Here is a 20745-nt window from a genome sequence, read left to right on the forward strand (position 1 = left end):
GTGTGTGTGTGTGTGTGTGTGTGTGTGTGTGTGTGTGTGTGTGTGTGTGTGTGTGTGTGCGTGCGTGTGCGTGTGTGTGCATATCTATGTTAGGACAGAAAGACTAACATTTTTAAAGCAGAATTCTTTTATTCATTAAAAACTCCAGGAGCCAAGTGAATAACTTACTGTTGGCACAAATTTCCCAAAGTCTCATTCTGAATTATTGTAATGATTTTTAAACAGAAGATCATCTTTCATACCCCAAGTGCCCCAAGCTCTTCCCTGCTGTGTCATTACCATATTCTCCATCCAGGAAACAACAATGTTTCCTCTCGTACCTACTGCGGTCTAATTAGTTTTGACTGATTGCAAACAACCGAGGAGAGAAATCACGTCAAAGTACAGATTACAAATAGGGGCCAACGACATGGCATCTACAGCCATTTGTGTGAAGCTTCTGACATTTTTGTATACTGTATGCAACGCACCTCAAAGATAATAAAAAGAACAGAATTGAGATGCTTCTGAGATGTAAAACAATAAAGATTACATTCGGCAGCCTCAACATTAGTTCGCTTAGAGCCACCAACAGCAATGCAATGATACATTTCCTTACATGATGTTACATCATAGCTTTTCCAAGACTTGCATCAGATCTTCTTAACAGAGAACTCAGTTAATGTGAGAAGCGTTTTAACCTGAAGTACAGAACAATGTGATGGCATTATGGTTATGGACACTGTAATAACCAGTAAAGAAAAAATAAACTTCAATCATTTTTGGCCAAAAAGTACTGCATCTCAACTTCAATGGGCATGTACAAATTTACTGATGGTGAGAGTGACATGTTTAAAGGTGACCTACCTGTTTTCGCTTCAGATAATGAGGTCAGTGTGTGTTCAAGCATTCCTGATGATCCAAATGTTTTTGATTGCTTTAAACACTTAATTTAGGACTCTTCCTCTCTGTGACATCTGTATGATGCCAAACAAGTCATAAAAAAACATTCGTGTCCACTAAAAGAAAATAAATATTGGCTGATATATTCGAATATCAGATTTCTATGTGACCAAACATTGGTACTGGTTGGTATATCAGTCAGGTCCTTGAAGGAATAACTAATGAGTAGTCAGGTGACCTCTGTGCTATATATGTAACCTAGTAGTTTGTGCTTAGTCGAACCTAATTTACCAACAGGAACTAATGTGACCTGACAATGTCCTAACTCCCCCTGCATTGTTCAATAAATAGGTTATGAGCAGATCCTTGTGCTGATTTTCCCTTTGTGTGCCGCAATACACACAATCTAGAGAAAAGTAGGTAAGACTGAGGCATCTGTCAGAGACTAAAGCAAGAAAACATACAGGTAGAACAAGCGGGGGGGAAAAAGGAAAGTCAAACTGGAGCACAACTTACAGTAGTTCACTCCAAGCTTGGACTGCTGCCAGCAGTTTTACAGGATGTTTCTGTCTTATCAAGGGGACTCTGCTGTTTTATGTGAAGTTTTCATACTGTTTACCACCACTGTCATTGGAGCAGTTCCCCAGGAGATTTGTAGTGGCATGTGGATGAGAGGAGCAATATTTCACATAGTGTGGTGTCGAAGTAGGAATGTCTTCCTGCTTCTTCTGCTATGATGGAAATGGAGGTAGACTAGATGTTTTTTTTTTATCTTTTTAGACAGTGAGTGTACATGCGACTCAATGACTCGATCCTGGTAGAATAATCTAGACAAACTCTGACACTTCAGGCCAGTAAAGCAGAGTCTGATCAACCTTTCTGTGGAACCGGGCTTCATGAAGCTCCTTTTCCTGATCTGCCTGTCCTCAATATCTCCAGGGAATAAGTGAGTCAATTATTAATGGAAGAAACCCACTTCCTATTAAAGTATTATTACAAGCAGAATGAACCCCTAATGTCAACATACTAATGAACAAAAAAAACCAGCAACAACATTTAAGCATGCTGTGAAATGGAGAAATAAAATTTAGCTATCAGCAAGCAACGACCAAGGATAAAAAAGCATGTGGTAGAAGTAGATCCAGAGGAAAAGCAGAAAAGGCCTGAAAGAGCACTCACTCCTGTTTTACAAGTGGATGAGTTTACAGGCGGCTTGTGTTGCACACTGTTATAAAGTCTAAGACATGCAGCTTTTACCAGATATGAAGTGTCCAATGATGTTTCACTAAAATATTAAATTGTATCATCTTGCAGTCTTTTATTACTTCTAAATTGATGCACTGCTCATATGTTGCCTATTTGGAAACATAGTATAAAAGACAGAGTCTGTATAATTCTAAGGAAACTTGAAAGTAAATATTTGGTACACTGCCTAAACTGGCTCAGGCAAACTTTGCTCTTCTTTGGATGTTGAGTGCCTCATTCAACATGATTCACACTTCTTCAATAACGTTAAGGTCCACACTCTGGGGAGGCCAGTCTGTGACTGATAGTGTTCCATTGTGTGTTTGCCTATCTGCATACACACCGGCAGTGTGTTTAAAATCATTGTCATGCTGAGAAACAAATCTTTTGCCAATCAGATGCTTTCCAGACAGCACTGCATGTTGAGTCAAAATCTGATAATTCCCAACACCAAATGCAACCCCAAACTATGACAGAGCCTCCGCTCATGCCTCTTTTCAGACCTCATCCATACATACTGATAACGATTTGAAGGACTGGTGGAGTCATCTTTTCATCAGACCTGTTGCTACTGATTTTCAGAACAGTTCTTGTGTAATTTGGCATACATCAGCCTTTTCTCCCTATTTCCCTTCCTTAAGAATGGCTTCTTGACAGCTACCCTTCCACTGAGACCATTACCGATGGTGCTTCAGTGAACAGTAGATGGATCAGCGGAAGAGCCATATATATCTGATCTTTGCTCAGTTTTTTTGTTCTGTTCCTTAAGGACTTCTAATGGCTTCGGGAACTGCCCATCTGCTGTAGATAGTTTTGTAGGGCTGTCACTTTTTCTTCTGTCCTCTATTCGTCCAGTTTTCTCAGATTTTTGTAAGGACACACTCCACACTGTGCAGAAATATGACAAGTTTTTGGCTAATTTATCTTTAAGCACCTTGTTGGTGCAAAAAAACAACATTATGCCTTCAAACTGTTGGACATTTTTCATAAATTCAACAAACACACAGAAAAAAAAGTGCAACAGCCTGAGAAAGACACCGTTTAAAGTTGTCATAACACTGATTCATCCTTTGAGTTAGTCATTCACAGGTCAGTGTTAAGTGACTAACCAACAAAACAAAAAACATTCCTCTGAAAAATGACAGGTAGAATGACAGTCTGGCTCCTTGCAAGTAAAATATAATTGAAATTACTTTTGTACGAGACTATCTTTACTATTATTTTCTACCTTTTACTGATTTTAGCTGTGGTGCTGCATCCATTTTGCTTTGAGTGCAATGTTTCCCTCAGCTCAGTTCAACACTTCACACAGACAGTGACTGGCATATGTATGAATTGTGTCAGTGTCTTTTATAGTAATAAAAATAATTACCGTACACTTAGTGTATATGCTATGACTGACTTTTCTTAACTTGTGTTTTCCCTTGCGTGGCATCTTTGTAATGTTGTTGTAGAGCAGACATAAAACAGGTGTTATTCTTACTTTTATGAGCTTAAAGAGATCAGAAGTGGCATTTTGTTACTGTTGAAAATATGCAAGTGAGGCATCCATAGCGTTAAAGCCCCTTTGATGGTATACAAATCCGTGTCTCAGCAGGACTGAACAAGGGATGATGGAGAGCTTTAAGAAGTGAATGACAGTGGAGGATGCATATGAATCACTTTAATCAGTTTTATATTGCTTTAACAGATGCTTGTGCCCCGCCATGGTGCTGTTATAGTGGAATATTTGGTATGCACGATCATCTTACACCAGACAGCTTAAATACAACCAGACACCTGCTGCCTTGAATTGTGTAGCTTTAATGCCTTGCTTGATTTACACAATGACATAAAAGGAAATAAATCCGACTATCGTGCCATGACAATATAGTAATGTTGCCGCCTAGTAAATCCCTCCTTTCAATCAACAGTTCTCAACAATTCAGTGAGCACACAGTCAGGAGCTTGCTTTTATGGTGTCAACGGCATTGAGAGAAACAGCCCAGGTGGGCCGGAATAACTCGCTGTTATAATACAGCCAGCGTTAGCATAACAGATTGATGAGTCAGATTCATGGCTCCTGACGTGATATGAATATGATCAAAGCGAGATGTGAGTGTTGTGTCATTGCCATAGATTCCATTATGGTGTTATAAATACCATGGTAATGGTGATGAATGCATTCAGTTTATTCAAATACAACAGTGCCCATCCTTTTGTGTTCTGACAAGGACTGCTGGTTATGTTGCTAATAAACAACAAACTGGAAATCAACCAATTTTAATCTTCTTGTTAGTGGAGAATAGACACTCGCACTCCCCTGCTGTGGCATGTTTCAAGGAGAGTAACACTAAAGACTCCCATCTCAGGTTCGTAAACTAACTTATATATTTAAGCGAGCGTCATATACATCATTCACTTAAAAAAAGGTAGGTCAGCTCACCTGTCTTGTAGTGTGTAATCTATGTTTTCAGGGGAAATCTGTCCAGTCACAGGATGCCGAAATGATGTAGCCTTCAGGTTGTGGCTGCAGGACAGAGGGAGAGACAACACCAAGAGAAATAAGAAAAGGAGTATCAAGTCATTAATCATATTCCTTCTGGATCAACTCCCTGCACACCTGTGTTTCTATACTCCTAGCTGTCTGTTGGATGAGGGTAAAAAATATCACATAAAGTTCATAAGCTTACAGTGATGATTCAGTCAACAGCAAAAAGAAGAATCTTCAGTAGCCCTGCAGCCAGCCAAGGCTCATATAGCTTTACACAGAGTGTAGGGCTCAGCATTCTCCGTAAGCCAGCCCACCAAGCTTTATTGATTTCAATTAGATGGGCCATTCATTGCTTTAACTAGAGCATAAACACATGTTACTGTCACATGAAAGAATAGCAAACAGCAGCTACTGGTGACGAGAGGGCTGAAAAGCATGACACGACAAGTTTCTATTTGTTGTCTGTTGTATAATTACACGTGACTAAACAATGATGGTAATAATCAAACCAAAATAAACCAAAATAAAAATATTTTTCAAATCCTCCTTGAATACAAACTCAACAAACTGTGTCAAACTAAGCCTAAACAAATATAATGCCACGCTGCAGGCCCTGAAACCTGTTTCCAGCAGGTTTACTCAATGGATGATTTCATTCTTACAAGCTTTAAAGTCTGATTGCCCATCCTTATAAACTAATAATTGGGGTATTTTTAGTTTCACTCATTCACTGGATTTATCTAAAGTACCTCACTTGTTGCCTATCCAGGACAGGTTGCCACTGCTCATTATCATTATCGCTCTTTTCCGTTGAACTTTTTCCTTATTTTTTTTAACAATTTTATGTTGGAATATTACAAAAAAAAATGTCGGTGAGCAATTTGCATTGCATTTGATATATTGCTATCATAGATGCAATTTCAGGTTTGAAGTCTCGACTCTGGCAACTTAAAGAAATGGTTTCATTCAAGCAAAAGACAAAAAGGCTGGGAGCAATGATGGGTTAAACAAATAAATAATCCTTTTAAGTTGATACTCTTTACTAGTGATTTATTAAATTCTTCTCTCACTGTCTCTCTTTTGTTTCCTTTAATCGTCACTGTCATCGTTAACAGCACTGAAGCTGAAAAATACTGTGCGCTCACAGGGTAAATACTGCTATGCAGAAGCTAAACACTTTCATAAGCACTCACACAGGCACGGATAAACACATTGCTGAGATAAAAAAATGTTTACACTATGTTCACTTAAAGTGTGCCAGTAGTAAATAAATGATTATAGTGCAGTGGGAGGTGGGGAGGGGGGTGAATGCTCTGAAGGAAAGCTGCTAAGTTTCAGCACCATACAGACGCAGAATGATAGAAACAGAAAGTGGTTCTTCACTGCATCACCATGCAGCAAAGGGAGGAGGAAACAAACAGAGCAGGCTGGAAAGATTTATGAGTCGACATTTCAGCAAAGTTCACAGGAAAAAAAATCCAATTCTGCAGATGTAAAAACATGACTTCAAGTATAAACGGTATATAAAATGCATGTTTACGATCACGTGTATCCTGCATTGAATTCAGCATTTAAATATCCATAGATAAACAAAAACTTGCACACCCATGCATTCGCACACGCAGAGATTTGACCACTCATAATTTGCTGAGCTGAACTGGGCACATACAGGCAGCAGCACTGCACCAGGCTCCCCTGTTAATTAGGAATCTGCATTCTTTGAGGCTTTTGTTTTAGCCGCATTACTTCTGAACTATTTGTCACGGAATTTGAAGTATCCCCAGCTAATGTACCAACAATGCAGCACACTGGGCCCATTTGTTTGGAGAAAATTAGCTTCCTTGAAAGCTTGTGACGATGCTTTTTTTTTTTAAAGGACGGGGGAATAAACGTCCTGTACGTGAGCTACCGAACAGCCATCTAAATTATGTAGTGGGGAAGCACCGAAGGTTTCATTTAGTTGCACGATTTGTTTAAAAGAGTTTTGTAAGTCAACACAAAGAGCAAAACAAAACTTTAAAAAGATGACAGTGTTTTCAGTCATCCTGCAGTTGTTTCTGTCTCCTATGAAGTCAAATGTTGCAATACAGCAGTGAGGGACGCATCATCTGATAACTATGCAGTATATATTATCCTGACAGGAGTTCAAGGCTTGCATATTTCAGCATTCAAAACCATCGGGTCAAGAGTTTTACCAGATAAAGCAAAGAATGATTGATGTTTCTCCTTGCAGTGAACTTCAAGAAGGCATGTCTCATTGTGTCAGTTTAAGCTGAGCCACAAAAAAGGGGGCTGTAAGTAAAAATACTGGTTTAGTTTGCCCAAATGCAAACACCCTTACACCATCAAATGGAGCTTTTTATATGAACTGAAATGAGTTTGATATACAGTTGCCAAACTCTGAACACCAAATGACAGTCTGGTTTTTTTTCATGAGAACCAAAAACCTTCCCTGAGAAATTTGTGCAGAAACAGCAGCACTGCAACTCAGTTCCTATGAGCATGCTCTGTCTCTCTTTGCTGCAACAACTGGATTCAGCCCTGGCACGCTATGCAATATTTTGCAGCAAAACAAGACGCTCAGCCTAATCCCTGTCCAATACATGGGTTAGGTCCAGACAGAAGGGTACCAAGGGCAAGGCGCTGTGGACGGAGCACCTAATACTCTCTCACACCAACAGAAACACCTTGAGGTTTCTAACTACTCTGGTTTTTCTGTAAGAAATTAATCACACTACGAGAATACAATGAAAACTCCTTGTACAATCTTTATAGAACTTTTTCAGGAACAACAAACTCCAGTGGGAAAAAGCAAACTGTTCCCACTATGAGAACATATCTCTCTACCACTATATACTGCTATGTAATACACATAATGGCAACAGTCTGACCTGTTTTGAGATCATGCATCATCATGACGCCGCTGGACTCGTCGTGGTGGCAGGTTATCCTCTCGGCACTGTGTCAGGTGGAAGATGCAGAGGGTCTTTCATAGAGGCTGACATCCACAAAGAGCAGAGTAAAGTGGAGCCAGCAGGATATAGGCTGAAGGGGGAGCTCTCCATCTCCACTTTGTCCTGCTTAAGCGTGCTATCTGAGTTTCAGCCCACACTTACTGAGTGGATGGTAGAGAGCTATCTCCCTCCCATCAGGGGAATGCCTCAGTTACTTATCAGATCTTCCTCCCTTTCCATTTTCTCTTCGCTCCTCTCTCTGTTTCTCTTTCCCTATTTCCTGGAATTGAGCTTTCTGCTTCCATAAATCTCTTTCAGGGAAATATATGCAGCAGCCCTATACCTATGGCTGCTATTAAACTGAGAATAATTTATCTTTGACATCAATTCAGTCTTTTTGTTTTGTTTTGGACATGGCAGAGTTTTTGCCAGTTTCATGATGTTGCCGCCTAATCATTTCTTAAATGCATTATTCATTTATTTTAGTAAATCATTGTCAGGTTCATACATTACTGATATGCCCTAAGTAACAACACTGCAAGTAGAGACACCAAAATAACTTGACAGCAATTTTCTCACAGATCACAAGCTTTGATTGGCCAGGTTATTCCTGTTCTTTCATACTAATGGTTTCTTCCATTTCCAAGTTCAAGAACTGGAAAGGAAAATGTAAATAAAAACAGAAACCAGCAATATACAAGTCTCATCAACCCATATTTAATTCAAAACACAAGCTAAAAGAAACCCAAATGTTTAAACTGCACCATGTCTTCTAAAGCCTGTATATACCTTTTAGCATTGATGGTGGCTTTCCAGATGTGCATGCTGCCAATCTCAGAGGCACCAGTGAACCCCTTTACCATCAGAGATGCAGGCTTTTAAACTGAGCGCTGATACCAAACCTGATGGTTCCTTCTCTTTAGTGCAGAGGAAACAGTGTTAGTTGAAAAATGTTCCTTCAGCTTTTACAGCCTTCTTTACATGTGTGGTTGCTTATAATAAAATTTCTCAGTTCGAACATATGAGATGTTTCCTGTTCTATTGTGAATAAAATCTAGGTTTATGAGATTTACACATGATTGCATTATTGTTTTATTTACACTTTTTCAGAACCGTTGTTTACACATTTAAAGTTCATATAATAAACTGTACGCCGTGAAGTCAGCTAAACATGCTCACAGCCACCACGGCAACAACATCAGTTTTGGAAAACATCTGTTGTGCAGTCAGTGAACTGCTTTAAGCTGGGACTGTTAAAATAACTATGATGACAAAAAACACAAGAAAAACTAGAGTGTTTAAACTGGGGTTAAACCTCAGAGTGTCTCCTTTTGATGCTGGTTTAACAGCAGTATTGATCTATGCTAAGAGGGAATTAAAAAGTAATCCAGTAACCCAAGTGGTACCAACATACTGTAGGCCTATGGAATATATTAAATCCAACAGACAACCAAGGATTGTTGAAGTTAGTAAAAATGTCATGTTTCGGCTGTGTGCAGGCAGGAGAAGGACCCAAACGCAAAACTCACCACGCAGGAATTAAACTCAAAAAGCTGCTTTATTGCAGAATGGCACAAAAAATATAACAAAACTAAACTGGGACATGGCTAAACTGACACACAGGGAAACACAGCCATGAGGGAGACTACAACACTGACAAAGAGAAACACAGGGCTTAAATATACTGAGGGATAACGAGGGAATGAGACACAGAAGGAGAGCACAGCTGGGAGTAATCAGGCTGGACGAGACAAGGGAAGCAAAACTAGAAACACTGACATGAGACACGGACCTTCAAAGTAAAACAGGAAACACACTGACTGAACTCTAGACATGTAAACTTAACAGCAACTGGAGAGACAGAACATAGGAACCTGAAACATGGTACAGAAAGCCATAGTAGACGCAACATGGAACACAGGGAAGCCATATTACAAAACCTAAGAAATAAACCTATGATAACCATAACTGAAACCTAAAGAAACAACAAACACAGTACAACAAAGGACTCAAAACATAAACCATAATATAAAAAAAACACAAGAACTCAAAAAGCTGGGTCAGAAAGACCCAGAACCGTGACAAAAAAAGACTTCAGTTTGCTTTTCAGTGAAGCAATGAGAAAGTGTATACATGATGGAACTAACTCATTAATTATAAATGAATTGTAAGACAGACTGGTTTGATACATTTTGAAAAGTCATATTTTTTCCCAGATCCATTTGGAATCAACAGAACAACAAATCCAAGAGTTATCTGGCAAATTTGAGTGGCAGATGTATATTATTCTATAAATATTCAAATACCAAGTGGCATTAAAAAAAATGTGCCAAACTATAAGTTAGAATTGGGTGACTTGTGAACATGTTTGGTTTGGGGTGGGGTTTTTTGCCCAGTTGACAGATAGACTTCCTAATCCCATACTTTTAGATACTTTTACATACTATACTGTATCTATACAATATACTGAAAATGTGATGGTATTTATTTATTTATTTGTTTTTAGTATGGTGGGTACCACGGCTTCAGTTCCTGCAGAACCGATGGGGGCAACAGCCACAGGAAAAAGTACACAATGAAGACTAGTGCAGCTGCCACAACTTGTTGATAAAAAATAAAAAGTACTTTGGGTATGAAGGTTTGATGGTGATGCACAGATATAGTGATGACCAACACTGAAGGTGTGAGCACTCAGAGCAGTATTCCCTGAACAATAGGTGATGCTGCTTAGACAAAATTGATGAGATATTATTTTTGATGTGTGGTGCCGCTTGCAAGGGCGAGAACAGAAAGTATTAAGGGCCTGTTATACTTGTAGTAACTTTTGTAGTCTACTTGGCAACCATCCTAACATCTCATTCTGTGTCCAGTCAACAAAATATGTATAATGTAATATTTTTTATATTTTACAGTAACTGCTGGCAATTACAAAACAACTTTGTAATAAAAGTTTATGTTTCCGTTGCAATACCAAATAGCACCACAAGGGAGTGCCTCCATGATTTTGTTGGTAAGCTACATTAGATAGATGCCCACAGAAACTCACCAGTGATTCTCATCCTTATAGCGAAGGTGGAGTGCAGTGGAGAACTACGTGGGCCTTGTATAGTTGACTTTGAGTACCGTAGGACAAACATAGTATCAGCCTAATTTTTCTGTCTTACACAACTCTGAAACACTGGAAGTCTTGTGGTTGTTAAGGCGTCCACTGAGTCAAGAAGATGCACTGACAGCAACAGCAGCTGCACAGAAATCTGTCTCTTGAACCAGTGTGCTTACATAAATCATCTGCTGCATTTGACCTCTGAGAGAAATAAAAACTACAAATCAATGTTGTGAAATGAATCACAAGATAACAGCAATCATTTAATTGAGCTGGGCTGCTGATTTAATTTCCAGACCAGTGCAATTAGCGGTAATGAATGTACAGTATCATGTTAGTGTGCAGATGATAGGCTTCAAAAGAATGAGATAAAAGCAAATCAAAGATGTGCTGGAGATATGCACACATGACAAGCCAAATGAGGTGCCACAAGCTGTTAACGAAGTCTGTAATAATACTCATGTCTATGTGTGTAATACCCCACCCATGCAACGAGAGCGTGTTACAGAGTGCGACGGGACATTACATCATAAGGGAGATATCGTGGACCTCCAGAAAACACCCCATAGCATAGGAGGCAAAAATAATTAAGCCTTAATAATAGTGGTTTGTGCACAGGGAGCCATTAAGGAGATAAGCATTCAGCAGCAGGATTTCTGAATGTTGACTGAGCGTTATCAGTTTCATAGAAGAGGACTGCAGCAGCCTCGCTCAGCATCATTTCCCTGACATTTGTGGAAGAATTATCTGGGCAGTCTCTCCCAAAAAGCTATCGGGAGATTCAACTGCAGTTCAGTATGGAAATGAGGGATACGAGCTTCACACTGAATAACTGGATTTTCCCCATCACTGCACTCATTCATCATCAACTACATTGTTTTCAACAGCAGCAACACCAAGCTGAACTGGTAGCATGACACAATGATTGCAGCTGAAGGACAGCTGTGTCTCTAAGATGGAATAAATGAAATAGGAAAATCTTGGTCCAAGCTTTACTTAATGGAGCACAGTCATCCAGAAAAGAAAAAAAAACACTATTCAAGTAGCACTGGACAAAGACAGGCTCAAACGGGCCCAATGTGGCTCAAAAACAGGTGCACAGACTTGCCAGTGTCTGAACATCAGTCAAACAAAAGGGTTGGCAGTAAATGAAAGAAGTGTTGTCTTATTAACATTCAAAGCATGTGCAGTTCTGACGCAGCACATTTCATTGGAGTCACAATTGTCCTTTGGTCATGCTGTTGCAAAACAAGTCTGGCAACAGCTAATTGTTTTACAGTGAATGTAAGAGAGACTTGAGTTGGACCAATAATAACAAATGCATGGAAACCTGATTTTAAAAATTGACAAAAGTAGATGTGGCTGTTATTTATTTGTTGAAGATTGTTATAAATTCCAAATATGCCAGCAACTGGCAGGGCAGATAAGGCTTTGGGCACTGCCTCCTCTTTTCCACTGGCATTAGTTTTAGCTGGCTGATAAATATTTATAAAGGGTGATAAGTAGTAATTCATCAAAGACACTGTGTTAGTATAATGCCCCAAAACATGACAATAAAATGGCTTTTAAAAGCTTATTCCAGGGATCAATAATAGAGATATGCTGTGACAAAGAAAAAGTTGGGAAGTCTTCTGAAGTGAGCATTACTCAGAAAAAAAAAATCAATGGCAGGTCCCTGCAGCTTTTTGGGTCAATATTTAATACCACAGATTTATCCACACGTTATTGGACGAATATTGATGGCCAAGACCAATGACAAATCACATTTATTTGACGTCTTCAATCTTTGCTAATAAGAATTGTCACATTTCTTCGAGTAATAGAAAGTAATGTTAAATGGCGTTCTTGTAACCTTAACGGGATGAAGTCTACTTCACAACATCCTTGTAAAGTGTGAAGTGCATACATAAAGGAGAACATATCGTGCTCATTTCCAGCTCCATATTCTTATTGTTGGGCTCTACTTGACTAACCCTGAGTTCATCCACTATCTGAAACAGGCTGTTTTAGCTTCGTTTCCTCTTCCCTTTAGGCCAGTGGTTCACAAAGTGTGCGTTAGGCAGCACAATTGAGGCATCCAGCCACTATACAAGGAAAACCTGGGGGAAATATGACATAGAAATAAGCTAAAAAAAGATCAGTTTGTAAGAAAAATAAACAAACACGAGTTTTCTGATGCTATCATACAGAACTTTATTTCTTATTTTATTTATATTTTATTTATTTCTTCTTTCTGAAGTAGCATATACCAGAAAATGATGGCACTGTTATAGCTCATGAGGTTGAGCCAGATGGCTATTTCAAGGGCCCAGGTTCCAAGCCTGGGTTTTTCATGTATTTCCATCTATTTCTATCACCTTGCATATTTTAAACGATAAAAAGTCAAGGTCTCAAATATCCCAAAGCTTTTTAATGTCTATCAACATGTTTTTTTTTTTTTATCACAGAACAGAATATTTTGCTTCAATGATGCACAGAAAGCATCCGGCAGAGATGCACGCTACTCAGCTAAGCAGACTGATTTCAGGTTCCAAGCAAATGATTCCAAATCAGGAATTAGGGCTCCTTGATGAGCTAGCCAGTCCTGATCAAGGAGATCCTGGACACGGTGTCTCTTAAATGCAAATGCTGTTTCATGCTCCATGAACTGGAGCATGCTAACTAATGTCAACTAACACAGCAGGATGAATGTTGCCCCTTTTAGACATGTACTCCTTTCTATTAATCTGAGGGCATATGAACCTTTCTGATTGAATCTAGTAACATTTACATTTTTTTAAATGGCATGAGTCTGCCACTTTCCACCTCGCTTGCTCACACGGTCTCATACTTTCCAACTAATCTCGTGCCAAATTTGAGGAAGTATCAAACTTGCCCTATGATGGGGCAAGAGTTAATGAAATGATGAATGTTCCCTCTTCTCTTTTAATAATAATAATAATTATTATTGTAAAGTAAATCTGTACAAAATACAAAGACTTCTTTTTTTTCCACATTTCCAGAGCAAAAGAGCATCACAGCGAAGTGTGTGAAGTTGCAACTTAATTACTGATTATAATAAATTATTTGCCACATTGAAACAGACCTGATCAGGAGCTAACCACAAAGGACACTGTGTTCTTCACTTTACAATCATACAGTCTGATCATTTGTTTGATCTGTATGATGGATTTAAATGTCAGAGTTGTGTGAAACTCTGAATGAAGCCATGAGAACATTAACATCAAAGTGAACTATTTCTGCATGACAGGATGCCCTTGTTGTAAGAGATGAAGGCAGCAATATTATGTACCCCATGCCTAAAAAAGGCTTATGTGCCAACACAGACTTAACTCCTTCCTTACTGAGACAGACAGGAAGGTACTGTATTCTAGGTCATTCTGAAGTGGAGTGCTTCAGTTCAGTTCAATTACATTTTTATGTACAAGAGCAGTAGCCTCAATGCACAACAATATTAAAAAGAAACCAAAATTATCCCATAATCCCCACTTGGCAACATTGGAAAGGAAAAACGTGTTTTTAACAGGAAGAAACTGCTGGCATAACCAGGCTCAGGGAGGGGCAGCCAGCTGCCATGACCAGTTGAGAGTGAGAGCAAAGAGAGACAGGACAAGAGGTAAACTATAATAGAGAGCCCAAGTTTAATAATTGCTAATGATTAAATATAGTAGTTTTTCACAGGGAGCGAAAAAGAAATGCTCAGTGTGTAATCCCCCCCACCGAAAGCCTAAGTCTAATTCAACAAGACTATAAGCTTTACGAAAAAGTAAAGTTTTAAGCATAATCTTAAAAGTAGAGTGAGTCTGTGTCCTAAATCCAAACTGGGAGCTCACTTGCATATAAAACAAAATCAAGCAAAAACAGTCAAAATAATTAAAACAAATCTTAAGCGTGAAATATAAAATGACAAAGAAGATCGATTTCTTTCTTTGATAACCTGATTTCCCCTGTGGCTAAGGAACACTGAACTAGAGCATATTCTTCTGTTTTACATACTGAGCCTCAGGCTCAGCAGCTAAATACAGAGCCCAACCCGCATCACAAAGCCAAACACAGCTAAACGCTTAGCTGTGCAATGTAGGACAGAAGGGGATGTGAAGTGTGCAGGAAAGCTAAAGCTGAAAATCTTTGGGCAGAAGATAAACACAGGGCCGTTAGCTGTGCTGACTCCAAAGCTAAACATACCACCAAGATCCAACAGTCAGATCAATTTTACCAAAAGTCACCAATTTTGACACTTTCATAGTGCGATAATGGTTAAACTCATTAAACTTTTATTGCGCCTTCTTACGTTATGACTCATTTGAATTTGTCTGACTCACCCTTGAATCTCCCCCTTCTCACCCATGTGTAGGAGGCTTAACTAGCAAAGTGATCATGGCACTGTCAGCAGAATAAAATATATTAAAGAGCATGAGCCTGTGAAATATAACAATGAATCAGAAGAGATAAAAAGATGTTAGCTCCCCCATTCCTTCTGCTCTCTTCCTTCTATTGTCCCTACCCATAGCCTCCCATCTGGGTAACTTATGAACTAAAACAAGGCAGTACATAAAAGCAGCAATGCGTCATTCTGGAAGCAGAACAAATAGACAGAAGATAAAATACTTCACAGGTCAGCGATATCCTGTAACACCCTTTCCCCCCCCCATCTAATTCCTGTAAAAACACACAACACAACTGAATTAGTAACTCCGGCATCCTCAAAAGAGTGTCCTTTATCCTTAAGATGCAGATGGACTGCTGAGTCTTGTCCTGTGGAGGTGGCTCTTCTGTGTTGTGCCATGCGCTTGTGAAGTGGCTGTTTGGTCTCTCCAATGTAGAGGTCTGGGCATTCCTCGCTGCACTGTACAGCATACACCACATTGTTAAGTCTGTGTCTGTGTTTGTCGACTTCACCGACAAGGTCCAGAAACTTACCCTGGATCCAGATGAAACCATGGTGTCCTTTGATGTAGTCTCTCTCTTCACTTGCATACCCACCACGGAGGCCGTGGAGACTGTCAGAAAACGACTACAAGAAGACAGCTCCTTGGAGGACAGGACCAACTTCACACCCGATCAGATCTGCACACTGTTAGACCTCTGCCTCACCACTACATATTTCAAATACAACGAAGGCTTTTACAGACAAAAACATGGCTGTGCCATGGGCTCCCCCGTGTCACCTATTGTAGCCAACCTTTACATGGAGGAAGTGGAAAGGAAGGCTCTTGGCTCTTTCAAAGGAAGAGTACCCAGCCACTGGTACAGATATGTGGACGACACCTGGGTCAAAATCAAGACACAAGAAGTGGAATCCTTCACTGCGCACATTAACGCTGTGGATAAAAACATCAAGTTCACCAGGGAAGACACAAAGGACAACTGTTTGCCTTTCCTGGACTGCGCTGTGCACATTGAAGAGAACGGCAAACTCAACATTGAAGTTTACCGGAAGCCCACACACACGGACCAGTACCTCCTCTTTGACTCCCATCACCCTTTGGAACACAAACTTGGAGTAATTAGGACCCTACACCACCGGGCAGAACGTGTTCCCTCTAAGCCTGAAGGAAAAAAGAAGGAACACACACATGTAAAGGAAGCACTCAAAACGTGCGGCTATCCTAAATGGGCGTTCTTAAAGTCAGCAAAGAGGCACAGAAAAGAAGACCAGACACCAGCGAGGGAGGATAAGAAGGACAGACGCAACAACATTGTCATCCCCTATGTAGCCGGTGTATCAGAAAAACTCAGGAGAGTTTTCTCCAAGCATGACATCCCAGTGTATTTCAGACCCAGCAACACGCTCAGACAAAAACTGGTTCACCCGAAAGACAAAACGCCAAAACACAGACTTAACAATGTGGTGTATGCTGTACAGTGCAGCGAGGAATGCCCAGACCTCTACATTGGAGAGACCAAACAGCCACTTCACAAGCGCATGGCACAACACAGAAGAGCCACCTCCACAGTACAAGACTCAGCAGTCCATCTGCATCTTAAGGATAAAGGACAATCTTTCGAGGATGCCAATGTTCACATTTTGGACAGAGAGGACAGATGGTTTGAAAGAGGAGTGAAAGAAGCCATCTATGTCCACTGTGAGCGACCATCTTTGAACAGAGGCGGGGGTTTACGACACCAACTCTCTGCCATCTATAATCCAGTTTTGAGATCCCTTCCCAGAAGCCTTAACGCCCACTCACATCCTGGGCCATCTGACCTCAGGAATTCGCATGATAAGGTGGGGCCAGGTTTCACAATGAACACACCCGAAACTCTGGCTGATTGGGACCCACACCCAGTTTCACACCTTGGCTCAGGCGATTAGAGGATCATCAGGGGGTCCTTTTGTCCCTCTGTGGGGGGTTACTCCCACTAGGTTTATATCTGGGACTCTCCACCATTTGACCTTAGAACTGAAGAAGCTTCTCGGATGAGAGGTGAAACGTCTTCAAGCAACTTAAAGAAGTCCAGACGCTTTTCTTTGCAAGCTCCTTTGACTATATGTGATAAAGTTTAAGAAACAGAGACTTGGAGAAGAACATACAAAGTTGTGAAAAGTTAGAGTAACTGAAGAAATATTTTCCCTCTTTGTACCTTACATTCGTCTTTGATGGCAGGAGTGGTGATAAATAAATTGTGCAACATATCCTTGAGGAGAGAGATTAAGGGGGAAAGTCTGGCTGGAACAACCTATAAAAGATTTTTAAAAGTAAAGGTCTGTCAATAAGCAACAGTCTTCATCTGCAGTTTATTTATCTGGCACATAGCAACATGTGAGCTAAATTAAACCCCAGAATCCAGCACAACATAGTAAGGTGGTTGCTTAAACTATCATTTTTCAAGCAAACCAGATGATAAAGCATAGCTGTGGCATCCTTTGTAAAACTAAGGCTATGCAATCACATGACACGATCTGTGTTTATAGTGGGGCAATGTTTTTGAGCAGTGACATGCATATAAAGGAATTTACAAAAAAAGACTATTCCCAATAACCCGTCAGATTAAACATTTTCTATAATCAGTGCCAAAGCAAAATTATGAAAGAGGAGATGAGAGAATTCTGTGGAAATCGTCTGTACATCTTTCTTGCACTCCACTGCATTCGTCATTGATATTCATAATAAGTGTCAGAGCTGTCACAGCATCTTCCCTGTAAGCATAAAACTGATTTTGCAGTGGTGCATCATGCACAGCCTCTTAACACTCTTCCCATGTGTACACAGATGTGTTGTATGGTTGGGGGTGGGGGTGGGGTGGATGCAGCATTATATCTAGTATAGAATTTACATGGCAATCGATTCAGCAACACCAAATATCGATATTTCATGAAATAAATGAATATACTCGGGGAATGCTATGAACAAGAGCGCTCATCGCATGCACAATCATCTTTACTTACATTAAATCAGCTCGACCAAAAAAAACATCCAACACTGGACATACTTAGCTTGACAAAGCTGCTTCCTAATTCAGAGCAAGCTAATGGCTCAGTCACACGAGGAAAACTAGGACAAAAAATCAGTGGCTGCACGGTGATTGCATTGATTTATTGTTTTATTTTTGTTTTGTTTTTTTAATACTGATGATTGCCCAGGACATCCAGCAAAAAGTTGCAGTCTGACTTGGACTGACTACAATCCATCTCAGAGAGATTGTCAAAGATTAGCAAATAATTACTGCCTAATTTATAAATGCAGACAGATTGCCAGCACATTGCCATCAGTGTGAATGAGCCTTTGTCACTGAGCACAACTCGAGGGGACTCAACTCAGCTGGCTGCAAACTACTTGTATTCTGGTTATATTTAGAATAGGATGGTTGCTGAATGCAAATGTAACAGTTAAATGGAAATTTCTGTTAAATGTGATTTTCTGATTAAGTAGACAGCAACAAATATGTGATTTTTATGACTTATCGCAGTTGATTATCAGAAACAGATTGCACTTAATTGCCAACTTGACACCATTAAATTGCAGACTGATAGCAGACTGACTCTGTCTCAAAGCAACATAAATTGCAGATTTTAGTGACAGTGTTGGTATGTTTGTCAATCTCATTTTGCAGGAAAAAAAAACAAAGACAACTTTATCTTATTGGATAATACAGATACTGACTACATTTATATTTGCGGACATAATGAGCAATCGAAAATAGGTGACAAATCGCATTATATGTAATTGCAATACTCAGCGTATCATAAAATGTTAAAAGAATTGCAATAATACCATATTGTGAGTGAAGTATTGTGATAACATCACACCATGGGTTGTCTGATGATTCCCACCTCTAATGTGTAATGCTTTCTTATGCTGCCAGTAAACCTTTACAGAATCTTCAGTAACCCAGCTTGTCTTCACTTCTTCAGGTGACAGTGAGAGATGACTGCTCTTTCTTCAGAATAAGAGAATCAATTGCATACAACAGCCATGAAAAGATTTATAAAAAGACAGATGAAGAGTTCCTGAAAAAGTGAAAACTGGTGAACAAAAGCACAAACCAAAATGTGGCTCGTCACCACTGTGTGCATCAGAGTTATCTGGACTAGCATCACCAAGTAAGTAAGAATATGTGGCCTAAAAATGCAAATCTTAAAAATATGTGTCTTAAAATGCAGGCACGGCCTACCTCAGTGCTAGCCCCATGCAGCAGCAGTTATCATTTATGAGGTTTATTCCGAGCATTTTTCTGTCTTCGACCTGTCTGCACCCAGTTTTGAACAGTACCAAATGATGGATGTGCAGAATGAATGTGTCTGAGTCACACAGCGAGAATATCTGTCACGTTTCCCTGAGCACACACAGAGTGACAAACTGCATATGTTCATGCACAGATTATCTCTCTGATCTCTAAACCCCATAATCCCACAACATCAAAAACTGAATCAATAAAAAGCTAACAGATAAACAGACTGTGAGCAAGACACCATGTATCAGATACAAAAATTCCAGTTCATAATTTGCAAATATTCAAATAAAAAAAACACTATATCTGAATCTTTTTCACAAATAACAACATTTCTTCTATTCAATTTACAGTATGCCAGGCTACACAATATAAGAATAAACTGCAGTAATTAATAGAGTTGGTGAGCGCCGTATTAAACTGATAGATAAATAATGTGGGAAATTAGGTGGCGATACTGTGGCTAAACTGCACAGACTTGAAACTGACACAGCAGTTTGTTCTGTCTTCTGGGTGAATGTTTTACTTCAGAAGAGCTGGCAGAAAACCTTCTCATTACACAAAACACCGGCCCTCCTTTATTCCCCCTGAGCGTAAAACACCTTCCATAACCCTTTATACCCTGTTTCTTGTCTCACTACCACTTTGATGCAAGGGGAACAAATCTTCCTTCATTTGAAACTAAATGGTAGAGATCCTATCAGTGCATTGAAGAAAAAATTCCAATTGTTATCAGTCCCTGCATATCACCCTCTCTAGCTTTTAGCAGGCTCAGAAGGTGCTCCTCTTTTATTATAACCTGTGATAAACAGAGGACAGTATTGGAGGCTCTCATAGGCCTTAAGAGGTGCATATAAAATGTCTTAGTAGCCAACAGAGCTTTGTAACATGCGCTATCTAGTAGTATGATGATAGATCTAACTGAACTGCACATGACACATCCAAAAGACTCAAGCTACCACTGAATAGGGTAATAGCTATCTAATAGCTGACAGAGGAGACCACTTAATAGTGATATAACTACTATAGTGTAACAATATCAGTTCAGGGAGATATATATATACACACACATATATACACACACATATATACACACACATATATATATATATATGTTCTCCTGTGCCTTCAGTTCACCATATGCTCTTTGCAATGTAGTGAAACAAAGCAGATGTAGCTGTATCTTATTGTAGCCTTAAGGCTTACTTTATCTGAACCAGGGTAATCCCCGTTTTCCACATTTCATGAAAGCCATATCACTTGCCAGTGCTTTTGTCCAAAAGCAGAGAAGCAGATAAACAGCCACTGGATTCTCTAACAATCGGATTCAGCTAACCCTCATGCTGTGAAACATGTCTAAATCCTTTACACAATTGTGTCAGAGACTTTATTATATCATCCAGCCACTAAATACC

At 39.6% G+C, this 20745-nt stretch overlaps 1 protein-coding gene across 12 annotated transcripts in view; it reads right to left on the reverse strand.

Annotated features, from left to right (window-relative positions):
- The window catches only part of plekha7b (pleckstrin homology domain containing A7b), a 74270-nt gene that overhangs the window by 32999 nt on the left and 20526 nt on the right, over positions 1 to 20745 (reverse strand). For 10 of the 12 annotated variants that reach the window (XM_086288176.1, XM_086288193.1, XM_086288160.1 and 7 more), the window contains one exon: positions 4553 to 4636. In XM_086288176.1, the coding sequence (XP_086144302.1) occupies positions 4553 to 4636 (84 nt within the window). Of the gene's footprint in view, positions 1 to 4552; positions 4637 to 7491; positions 7655 to 19273; positions 19379 to 20745 lie in introns of those variants that run through there. The other 2 variants (XM_086288228.1, XM_086288237.1) reach the window with 2 other exon arrangements.

Source organism: Aulonocara sp. 'chitande type north' Nkhata Bay, linkage group LG1 (assembly GCF_057382095.1).
Source record: "Aulonocara sp. 'chitande type north' Nkhata Bay isolate Kocher_YH1m ecotype deep benthic linkage group LG1, A_spYH_male_GT1.1, whole genome shotgun sequence".
NCBI classification, from domain to species: domain Eukaryota; kingdom Metazoa; phylum Chordata; class Actinopteri; order Cichliformes; family Cichlidae; genus Aulonocara; species Aulonocara sp. 'chitande type north' Nkhata Bay.